An 11,852-nucleotide genomic window follows, 5' to 3' on the forward strand; every position below is an offset into this window, starting at 1 on the left:
AGTCTTAAAAGCAGCCACAGCAGACTGCATATCTGCATATCTGGCCCAGAGTCCAGACCTCAACATTGTTGAAGCATTGTTGTCTGCTCTCCTCTGTAGTTTGTGTTTTGTCTTGCTTATTTTCAGCTTTGGTCTGCTGGTGATTACTGTGTGATGGATCCTTGGGTTTGTGTCAGCATTACCACCTGCCTCACGTTACTCATCATCATAAAAACAGGAAGTCTCCACAAAATTTTAGTTGTACACAAAACTCAACCAGACAGATGGGTTTAGTAATAACTTATAAATCACTAAACATCACACATACAGATTTAATTATGCAGATTTATTTAATTACAGCCACATTACAAATAAGTCAGGAGTGTGAGAATGAAAATTAGATACTGCAAAGCACACAGTATCTTCCAGACACTATTTGAAACCTAATTTTCAGATGCACTTCTGTTAGATGCGCTGAGGAAAGTATTTTACCCACAGGCACTTAAAATTCTGCCCGACATGCTTTTAAATATTTTGTACTTCCACACAGTTTGACCACAGGACAAACAACTCAGTCTTCACCGAGGTATAAACATAGGCCTAGCAACATAAAAACAGTAGAGTGGCATGTCCCCATGAAAATTAAGCCAGGTCAGTTGTTATTTTTATAGGTGATTTTCATGACCACAAAAAAAAAAAAAAAAAAATTAGTTCGTCTAAGTGTTTATTTTAGAAAAGCAAAGCTGTTCATGGGGTGCTAACTTTCAATTCAATTCAATTCAATTTTATTTATATAGCGCCAAATCACAACAAATGTCGCCTCAAGGCGCTTCATAGATACAGAGAAAAGCCCAACAATCATATGACCCCCTATGAGCAAGCACTTTGGCGACAGTGGGAAGGAAAAACTCCCTTTTAACAGGAAGAAACCTCCGGCAGAACCAGGCTCAGGGAGGGGCGGCCATCTGCTGCGACCGGTTGGGGTGAGAGAAGGAAGACAGGATAAAGACATGCTGTGGAAGAGAGACAGAGATTAATAACAGATACGATTCAATACAGAGAGGTCTGTTAATACATAGTGAGTGAGAAAGGTGACTGGAAAGGAAAAACTCAATGCATCATGGGAATCCCCCGGCAGCCTACATCTATTGCAGCATAACTAAGGGAGGATTCAGGGTCACCTGGTCCAGCCCTAACTATATGCTTTAGCAAAAAGGAAGGTTTTAAGCCTAATCTTAAAAGTAGAGACAAACTAACAAACTAATAAATATGTGTAACAAAATAAAGGAGTAAAGGAGCTGCAAAGATTTATACCTTTACACATGATTAAATTCTATTTTCACAGTAAGAGTTAAAGAAAAAATGTTAGAAATAAGATTTAAAAACGTTACAGTAAGTTATGTAGGCTTCTATTTAAATCTAGCTTTGATATAAGCACACAGATCCTCTCTCTGTTTCAATTTAAGTTCATCTCACAGGAAAATGTCATCTCACTGGATCACAGATGTTATGTATAAAGCTTTGGGGTCTGAAGATTGAAACCAGTGCAAAAAGTGCTTTAAACCTCTATTTTTTCTAATGGAAACTCTTTGGGTTATGAAAAAACGTATGTCTGAATAGAAATCTACAGAGAAAATCACACTTTTCCACGCTTGTCTATGACCTCAATTTTGTGTATTACTTTAAGGTCTCAACTGGTAGTTTCAGGTGCTATTAAATACAACATCTTGCTGTGCATTAAAACGAAAATGATGATCGCCACTAGAGTCAAAAATAAGGATAAAGACGGGAATGCTCCACAGCAGACAAGTCACTACCATATAAGCATGTACTCGCCCTCTGTTTTTGGGTTGCTTTAGCTTCCTCCTTCTGTCCAAATATATGTATGCTGATTACAAATTGGCTGTAGGTATAGTTGTGAGCATGAATGGTTGACTATCTTTCCATGTTAGCTCTGTAATGGCCTGACTTTTATCCAATGTCAGACAGCGTTCTGTCCCCATTGACTGATGGAGGCTAACAAGTTTTATAGCATGTGAATACGAAACTGGATCCAAATCTAGTTCTACTTTGATTTGCTTCTTCAACTCACACCTGTGCTTCAGTAAAAAAAAAAGCTGCACATTCCATGAGGGATGGCTTGTGTAATAGTAAATTAGGTGAGCTATAAGAAGAATGTGCCTCGGGTTTACATTACAGCTGGTGAGCATAGAGGAACACTGAGAGAAAAGAAAAAGATGTGACTGCACTTCTGAATGAGGAACTCCAAACTGAGCTTGCCAGCTGAAACCCCTCACATAGTTCTAAACCATGGAAAATAAATCAAGTCCAGAACACATGTACAGATGCACTAACACAGCTTGGATAAGCCCCAGTGAGATATTTATTGGCTCTTGCATCCACATTAATTCAAGTTTTTACCTAACAAAGACAACAAATCAAATGATTTTCTTAGTTTCATGAGACAAAGTTAAACAACCTGATTTCTTTAGTATTTTTACATTTTAACTATGATTTTTATTACTATTATTGTTATCATTTCTAGCCTCATGTACTGGCTTTCCTTAAAGTGGGCAGAGTTGAATGACAATAAGGAAACATGAACTATTATCATTTTCACTGGCTCTCACTTTTTTGTTCCTTATTTATGCAGCCCTCTATGATAGAAGGAATCATTTGTATCTGCTTGGAGCTTTATGCTAACTCATCTCTTTACAGTGGACCATTATGCAGAAATTTCAATTATATGCAATCCATAGACTCACTGACGCAATCCTGAAACATAATTGTTCCTGCTGAAACAACCCCCTCTGCTGTCTCAAAAAAACATACACCGTTAACCCTTAAGTGCAAAAACAGAAGCAACCTTTAACAGTTATATTTCTTAATTCTAATGCCATAGAGTGCTATAGATTATTACTTCCAGTGGCTGGATTATTAAGTGTAAAATTATAGATCAGCCCCTTTCTTGGCGTTTTTTTTATGAATGAAAGCTTACGCACGCCCTTTATGATTCAACCCTAATAGGCTAACCTAAATAAATAAATTAAGCAGATGTATGATCCCCCGCTCTCTCTTTCTCCCTCCCTCCCTTTCTCTCTGTGTGATGGGAACGTGGCTGCAGCGCATTTATAGTCCCCTCCCCTGTGGATCCTCCAAGTATCTCCTTTCCCCTCAACCACCGACCAGAAGCGTGTCAAACAACTTTTCATTCAGCATTAGGCTGATATATGTATATATATATATATATCTATATTTCAATTTGCTTCGTTTTTGCGCTATTTGATTCGTCATTCTCAATCATGAACGCACAGAGAGCGGATAGTCAGAAACGACTTGCAGATGAGCAGAATCAAGGTGAGAATTTATTTCTACTTTTACATTGAACTGCTGTTTTAGTTTTTGGGAAACTGTTTAGTTGGTTGTCTGCATCTAGTCTGCTTTTGATTTTTTTTTTCACTAGTGCTTGTAAGTATTTTAAAATGCACAATTAAGTCCGTTCAACTTAAATATCCAATTATTAACAAACGATTTTGCAATACGATTTAAAAACATTTAACACAATGTCACTGGAATCTTTTGTTAACTGCAGGCTGGTTATATTTCCTAATGGACATGTCAGATAAATATAATGTTCAACTCTATTTAACGTTAATTCTCATAATGCTGTTGATATCATATTAGTCCAATAACCTTGGAGTTGCCGAGTAACACATGAGATTTGGCCACATAATTAACCTTTGAGATGAAGTCATTAGCATCTCTCAGTGCAGTGTGTGTAGTGATAATTATCCCAAACAGTCATCAGCTGATGAGAAAGAGTTTAGTAATATTATTTTGCCACTAAAAGCAATGATCTCCTGTCCACGAGGGAATCTGCAATCTGTAAAAAATGTATGATTTTTTTCCACCTATGCAGAAATGACAGAAAATTTTCTTTTTCTATAAGTCTGTGGGATTTCAATTCTATTTAAAATAGAAACAAAAAAGTCTCTTTTAGCAAAATGATGCAAATACAAACAAGGATGTGTCATACCTAGTTAACAAGCTTAAAGCTTCCTTTATTTGTTTGGAATTATACGCCACTGACATCATCACACTAATTAGTTTATTCACTGAAAAATCTTGGTTCACACACTGCCTGATGCATCTTAAGAAACATCTGTGGTTTGTTTTAGACATAAAGGATGCCAAAAACCGAGAGATACAGGGAAAATAAGAGAATAATAGAAAATGCATGAGCGAAACAGAAACTGCATTAGGTTAATAGTTTTCCCACCAAGAATGAAAAAAAAATGCTGCTGTTGTCATCTAATTGACTTTAATCTGATGAAGTTTTGATTCAAACTGATGGTCCCTTGAGGTTCTCTGAGGCGAAATGGAAATGTTTGTTAGATAAAATTAGGTCTCATGTTGTGTGAATTTATGCATTCGTCGAGAAGTTATTCATTAAACAAGATGAAGAAATATTAAGCTTAAGTTTGACCCCAATAAGCAGCATCAAAGAGATGCTAAACAGAAAAAAAAAAAAACCCCTCTTCTGATCATGGCACTGTCTGTTTTATCTTCTTAATTTTCTTTTAATAGCAACACCCCAGCACTGAATACCCCAAGAAACCAGCAGAGGATGTTTTGACACCTTCATTTGTTCCTCCAGCCTTCCTCTCAACAATGGACCTCTTTTTGCAGGGATCCTCTTTAAACTTATCCTTATCAAAACTGCTCCACAATATCAGCATTCCTGTCAACGCCTCTGGGAATTATACTAACAACCAGTTCACAGAGGTCAACCTCTTTGAAATCCTAGGTCCGAAACGCTCTCCCTTTTTCTTCCCAGTGACCAGTGTTTACCTTCTCATCTTTCTCATTGGCTTGTCTGGAAATCTGCTCACATGTGCAGTGATTGCAAAGCACAAAAAAATGCGTAATCCTACAAACTTTTACCTTGTGAGCCTGGCTGTATCGGATCTTCTCGTGCTTTTGTTTGGGATGCCCTTGGAGATTTATGACCTGTGGCAGAACTATCCATTCCCCTTTGGTGAGGGTGGCTGCTACTTCAAAACGTTCCTGTTTGAAACTGTGTGCTTTGCCTCCATCCTTAACGTTACAGCTCTGAGTGTGGAGAGGTACATAGCTGTGGTATATCCACTCAAAACACGATACCTGTCGACTAACCAGCACGCTAAACGGGTCATCACCATTGTGTGGGTGGTTTCGATGATCTGTGCCATCCCCAACACCTCACTGCACGGCATCTTCTACCTGCCAGAGAGAATGGAGGAGTCAGCTATTTGCACTGTGCTGAAACCTTTGTGGATCTATAACCTGGTCATGCAAATCACAACTGTCTGCTTCTATTTTATACCCATGATGGTTATTAGCATGCTGTACTTAGTCATGGGCCTTCATTTGGGGAGAGAAAGGCGGCAGTCCAGTGGGAACCTGGGAAAGAACTGTTGCAGCACTCGAAGGAAGATGAGAGTGGAGAATGGCCGAAGGAGACAGGTCATCAAAATGCTCTGTGAGTTTTTTTCTCTCTCTCTTCAAAAGGCAAGCATTGCTCTGTCATGCTGCTCTGACTTGAAAGCATATCTCCTCTAATCTGTATTGTCACTGCCAAGGCATGATCCCATAGACAAAACATGACGAAAACAGAGAGTAAATAATGACACAGGATTATCAGCAGTTTGGATGGATCATTAAGATTCCGAAGGGCTTCCTTTTCAGTCGCATCTCCTAATTCTGCAACTTGACAACAAAGAGCTACAGCAAAAGCAAGACCCTTTTGCTGCAGCTATTTGTTTTTTGACATTGAGGAATTTCCCATTACATCCACCATCTAAAGATTCTCACACTACGAATGGCAAAAATAATAACTGGCAAAAAATAGCATTAGGAGTCAATTTGAAAACCTATTTTCTGAACCAACTGGTAATTATTGCAAAGAGTAAATTATCCGAATATCCATTATGAACATAATTATCAGAGTGATAGTGGTAATGTCACAGGAAATGTCTGCATTTAAGCTCTTGTCATAGCTCCTCTCAGGAGTTTAGAGTGGATGTTGGTGATGCTATTCTCATTGTATTTGTACAGCCAGTCATAATTTCACAGTATAGAAATTGGTCGTTACTTTTTTGTTATGTTTTTATTTAAAAACCGTCAACAAGCAAACAAGCTCCCCCCCCCCACCCCCCCATATATCATTAATTTCTAACTGATATTGCACCCTGAGTCACAAATATCTAATATTTCAAGGCCTAAAGGTGAATTGTAAACTGCTTCTTTAGCTAACACACCGGTGATTTATTTAATGAAACGCTGAAAAATGAACTTATACCCTGACCTTTTCTGTACTTTTTGATATCCGTGCTGATATTTGCGAGTTAAATAAAAGTATATAACCAAATTTATAGCCATCATAACAACAAAAAAACATCTAACTGCCCCAGCTGCATACAAAATACCAGCAACACTTAAAAATAAAGACATTTCTTTATTCTTATCTTTGCATCTGTAGAGCTGCATATTACAAGAAGATATTTACCTCATATGTAGCACATTCCGTCTGAGAGTTATTTTTCCCAGAGCTCTAAAAGCCAAATAAATTGCAGGAAACTTGTGGAGTTTTCTTCAAAACGAATAAAAGTTGTGTTTATGTTAAATGTTACTCTCTAAGGTGTGAAATGTAAATTCATGAGGCTTAATGGAAGTGCTGAACGCATGGCCTTTTCTTCTAAAGCATAACAGCTAGTTTCCTCTGCCTTTGTTGGCTCCGTGCAACACATCTCTCTGTGCAGTTATGTTCTGTGCAACTGCATGAGAGATACAGAAAACAGGTGCAAAAACAAATAAATCCATAGCTGTCTAAAACATCACAGGGGACCTTTAAATTATGTTTTTCTTAAAAGAATCCCAACTGAAGATCTTTTAGAAATATTGATAAATTCACAAGAGGTTTGAGGGATGCTTTCTGGTTTCACTGCAGGTGGATTCCTTTATCAGGAATGTCATCTGTTCTGGAGAATGGGTGATAAAATTTTAATTAAAAAGAATAAATATGAAATGTATGAACAAAAAGATTGTGATTGTTTTGATTTGCACAGTTGATCAGACTGCTTCTGTCATCATCCTCCTTATCTTGTTCTTCTAGTCAAATAGTAATTTATAGTAAAATAACATTGGTTTTGTTTTTAACGTGTGTTTCCCATGTAAAGTAGCTGCAATACAATGACTTTCAGGAAAAATGACATGCATATTTTAGTTTTTAAAAAGGTTTAACATTTGCATCTATGAGCAGCTAACTCGATAAAAGCTCTTTAATTGATTTCCACTCACTATCAACAACTAAAAGCGCAGCAAGCTGAAAGCTACTTATTGGTCATCAAGCTGTATTTTCATACTGAACATCTTCACACATATACCCTGTGTTCTTGACAACAATTCCTGTTGTCAATTCATGCTGTTCAGCCAAACTTTGTTACCAAAGTTTCTCTTATATTACAGTAAAGATAAAGTTTCTAAACACATCAAACACATCAGCCTTGACTTAGTAAAACACACACGTAACAATTATGCAAAAACTGCACAGAGAAAAATATGGTTTCACGGTCTGAGTATTTCACCCAGGATAAATATATCTTTAATGAAGAGCTAGAACAAGATGATATAGAATATAAATATGATTCTTTAAAAAACTGTAAAATGCAGCATTTTGTCCTAACCATGAAGCTTTAGACAAATGAAAAAGTTAAAATGCACTATGCGAATCGCTGTAGTCTGGGAAAGAAAGAACAAAACCAAGTGCTAAATGCCATATTTATAAATGTAAATATCTTGGCAGTGTAATGAGTGACCCCAAACAAAGCTTGATGCCATATGCCCACGATCATAAAAAGCCAAACGCTGCCTGTGCCTGCTGGACCTCCTGCAGGGAGAACCCCTGAGAGCATTATGCCTAGATTATTTGGCGAGGAATGTATTTGTGCTCCATCATCAAAAAATGCTGAACATTGTTTGTTGCACAGAATGAAGCATTTACATTGGGCTAAGAACAGTCATTAAACCCTAAAATTGATAAGACTTATAATACCTGTTTGAATTGGTTTCTAGTCTTATCTGTAAGCCAAGATGGTAGACTCTGTTAGGAGTCTACAATCTATGTCTTTGATATATTGTGGTTGCTGAAGTGCAGCATTTGCTAAACGAGAACTTCAGTTAAAGGATAATGATATGCTTCATTTCCATTTTTAAGAATCTCTTGACTCATTTGCCTTAAGGGCATCAATAAGCAATCTAACTTAACTCTAAATTACTTCACAATTACCACAAAGGTCATGAATACAGCTGTTTATCCGTCTTTCTTACGACCTCATTCTCATTCCTGGAGCATTAAACGCTGTCATTTTTTCAAAGCTGTTGACACAAGCTGTCTTTTGTCCTTTATGGATGTTTAAAACAAACATGGTAAGAAAATATGAGCATATAGGTCCATTGCATAAGCATAGTAAGACTGATGTGGTCAGACTGATGTGCAATAGCATGACACTGACTGAACACACCAGGACACCTAACTCTAGTCCATCCATATACAGCTGTTTTAAATGAAAATGAGAAGAAGAAGAAGAAATTCTCCACAAACCTGTGTACTCCTTTTAGAAACGTTTGTCTCAGTTTGTTTAAGCAGGCTTTCAAATAAAGTTGAGGAGACAAATCATTTTATGGCTGGATCGCTAACAATTGATAAGAACTCACAAACCGTAGAGTGGATTTTTATAAAGGACCACAAGCCAAAAAGTTTAATTTTAACATTCAAATCTGTTCTGCAAAAATAAATGTATTCATCATCTTTCTCTCTAGCAATCGTGGTGGCAGTGTTTGGAGTCTGCTGGGCACCCTTTCACATCGAGCGTGTCCTGTGGAGCTCTATCAGCCAGTGGACCGACTTGATGCACAACATTTATCAATATGTCCACATCCTGTCGGGCGTCTTCTTCTACCTCAGCTCTGCAGTCAACCCTATCATCTACAGCCTGCTCTCCACGCGGTTCAGAGAGTGTTTTCGAGAACTTGTTTGTTCCCAGGGGGAGGACAATAACTCTGTCAGAGACTCCCCTCCTTTTCCTAAAATTTTGCTGGATCCCTCTGTTGCAAGTTCAAGGGGTCAGGCCGAGGGGAAGGACTCTAATGCTTTCATTCCTTTGCTGTCTCCTAACATGACACTGAGTATGGACACTGAAATCCTCACATGTGCTTGTACAGACACAACGTGCAAGACCTCTGTATTCTGACATTTTATTTGAACAAGCTAGAAAGCATCTGGTGCAGAAAAATTGTAAACTGACAGGTTAACATTTTGGATCTTAGGTTTATTTGTTTCCAGAATTTGCTGACATGATGCTGTATGATGAATACTACCAGAAGAAAATGAGGTTAGCTTAGAACTGAGACTTGAAACAAATGAGGACAAGTAGTCTGTGTCATAATGTAATGAAACTGTCTCGTCTGCTTGTCTCTGACCCTTTTATTAACATCGGCTCATCTCAAAAGTAAAAAAGGTTCTAGTTGATGAGCCATGTAAATCCAAAAGTTGCTTTTGTGTTGTATTTTAGTGCAAAGAGAAGAAAAATAACAAAATCTACTGCAAAATCATGACACTGGAAATGTATGAATTTTTGGCAGTTAGGCTGATGGAGCATGATGTTATTGGGGACTGGGACTGGACCCCCTGATGTTTAGTGATGGTGGAGGAAAAAAAATGTTTGATGAACACCATGAAGATGAGATTCACTGAAGAACCAGTCTGAGATTGAGATAGGGAGAAGCAATGCCTAAAGGGCACAGTGACAGTGAGGATAGATAATAGGAACTACTGGCTGATTGGCTTGGAGAGCACAGATTTCACTGGAGAAGAGTAGTTTTTTAGGAGACCCCCCTTTCTTAAAATATCAAGATACCCTTAAAAATACATTGTAAGGGTAAAGGGCATATATTTGTTTTTTAAATCTTTGAGAGCCAAGCTAACCGTCCCCCTAGATTTACAGTCTTTAGTTGCTTAGCTTTCCTGTAGCTCCAGTATCATATTTAGCAGTAGTATTGTGGATATTCTCATATAATCCTAGCAAAGGATGTGGATAAGCATATTTTCCAGTATGTTTTGCTATTTTTTTAAACTTATTACATGTCACTAAAAAGCTTGGATGTAAAATGATTATTTATCCTTTGTTTGAAGCTTTGAATCATTTTTGACAACAGTGCCTGCACATTTTACCTGCTGTCTTATTTTTTAACTGCTGTATGCCTTATGTCGGAAAGTGGAAAATCAGATCAATCTGAGCCAAATGATTACATGTTGTAACTGATATGTTGTACCTGAAAATTAACGTGATGCTAATTTGCAAAAAGAAGTAGTATATGTCTCTGTGTTTCAGTGGGACAAAGAATGTGATAATTTATTGTGAGCTGTTGCTAATGTTTTTGGGTTTTTTTTTCTCTTGTTGCATGGCCAGCCAGTAAGCTGTTGTTCACTGTGATTGCAAAAATGAAAACTGATTATGGCTATTGTGCAATGGCTAATTCAAAAGCAAAATAAATATTAAGCAGTCTATACATAGCTGTCACATGTTTGAACTGTGTAAATGCTGGCAACACATTATTAGAGTGCTGTTATTTTGATTACGGAACCATGAAACTGAAGAGTTTATTCATCACCGTGATTGCATTATGAAATTTCTTTTTCCACAAGAGTTTATAGACCTAGTGTGGTTTGAACCAAAATAATAAGCTAGGACAGATTGACTGGTTGAATGTATTGTGTCTTTAGAGTCACTAGTAAGTTGTCCTACTGCCCTTGTGTTGCTGGCCTAAATATGTGGTAGTCTTCACCAATCCCACCACATATTACAGGCTGTATACCCACCTGACTTAGCAATAGAATATGTTATTCTTACCTTTTTGCTTATTATTTAGGTATCCTTGAACCAGTTCTCTCTTTTAGGCCCATTGGCCTCGCTGTTGGCTTTCCAGCAGGTGGTTTTCTGCGCTTTTTTGTTATGAGTGATTACTGTTGAAGCAGGGGCCCTCCATACATGCACATACACACACACACCTCTAAATATACTGACAGCTGTTATTATAGTTGAGAATTTTTAGCATATTGGCCAATCCTTTGAGCAATGGTTGAGAATTGATGCATGGTATAATAGGTGTTTTGTTTTTTTGTTTTTTGTTTTAATTTTCCACTAAACTGCATGAGTCAAATTATATTTTATGCGTTCCACTATTGATCAGAATAAGCTTTAATCCATCAGCTGCAACAACATTGAATTGAATAGCAGAATGGCAGTTCTGCAAGCCACAGCAGGATGAAATGGATACAGTAGGGAGATTTGCATTCACATTCACTCACTTTCACTCATTGGACTGGATGCTTGAACACTAAACAACATTTTCAGTACAGATTTCATTTCCATAAAATTCTCAGACATGCTGTCTAATACAAAACAAAATATCGGCCTTTACATTATACGTTACTTTTGTCCTCTTGAATGTGTTATCTTCTCGCAGCATTTGGAGTGGAGTATTCATATTCATATTTGTGTTAGAGGTCGGTATGAATGAGTCCATTTTCAGGGATTATACAGAAAAGAGTCACGCAGGCACCCAGAAGTGTTCCTGTCCTTAATCGCCTGTTATTGTGGAGCAAAAACAATTTGTACCTTAGTGACACGTCGGTGCTTGTTTGTTGCTTTTAACCCAGCAGTTTCAAATCTGTGGCAATATACCTATTTAATAGGTGACATTCCAGTTTGCCATTTAAATGTTCTACTTCTACCTGCCATGAGTAAAGTAACACAAACACTCTGTTTTCCAGA

At 37.5% G+C, this 11,852-nt stretch overlaps 1 protein-coding gene across 1 annotated transcript; it reads left to right on the forward strand.

Annotated features, from left to right (window-relative positions):
- Positions 1–2,778: 2,778 nt before the first annotated feature.
- On the forward strand, positions 2,779–11,486 carry nmur3 (neuromedin U receptor 3). The gene is made up of 3 exons (XM_085160646.1): positions 2,779–3,336; positions 4,567–5,500; positions 8,839–11,486. Exons 1-3 carry the CDS (start codon positions 3,322–3,324, stop codon positions 9,267–9,269), a joined length of 1,380 nt encoding a protein of 459 aa, XP_085016772.1. The 5' UTR covers positions 2,779–3,321; the 3' UTR covers positions 9,270–11,486.
- The last annotated feature ends 366 nt before the right edge of the window (positions 11,487–11,852 follow it).

Source organism: Neolamprologus multifasciatus, chromosome 5 (assembly GCF_963576455.1).
Source record: "Neolamprologus multifasciatus chromosome 5, fNeoMul1.2, whole genome shotgun sequence".
Classification (NCBI taxonomy): Eukaryota; Metazoa; Chordata; class Actinopteri; order Cichliformes; family Cichlidae; genus Neolamprologus; species Neolamprologus multifasciatus.

Coding starts and splice junctions, on each gene's coding strand:
- nmur3 (XM_085160646.1), top strand. Junction 5,501..8,838: donor ACAGGTCATCAAAATGCTCT/GTGAGTTTTTTT, acceptor CTTTCTCTCTAG/CAATCGTGGTGGCAGTGTTT.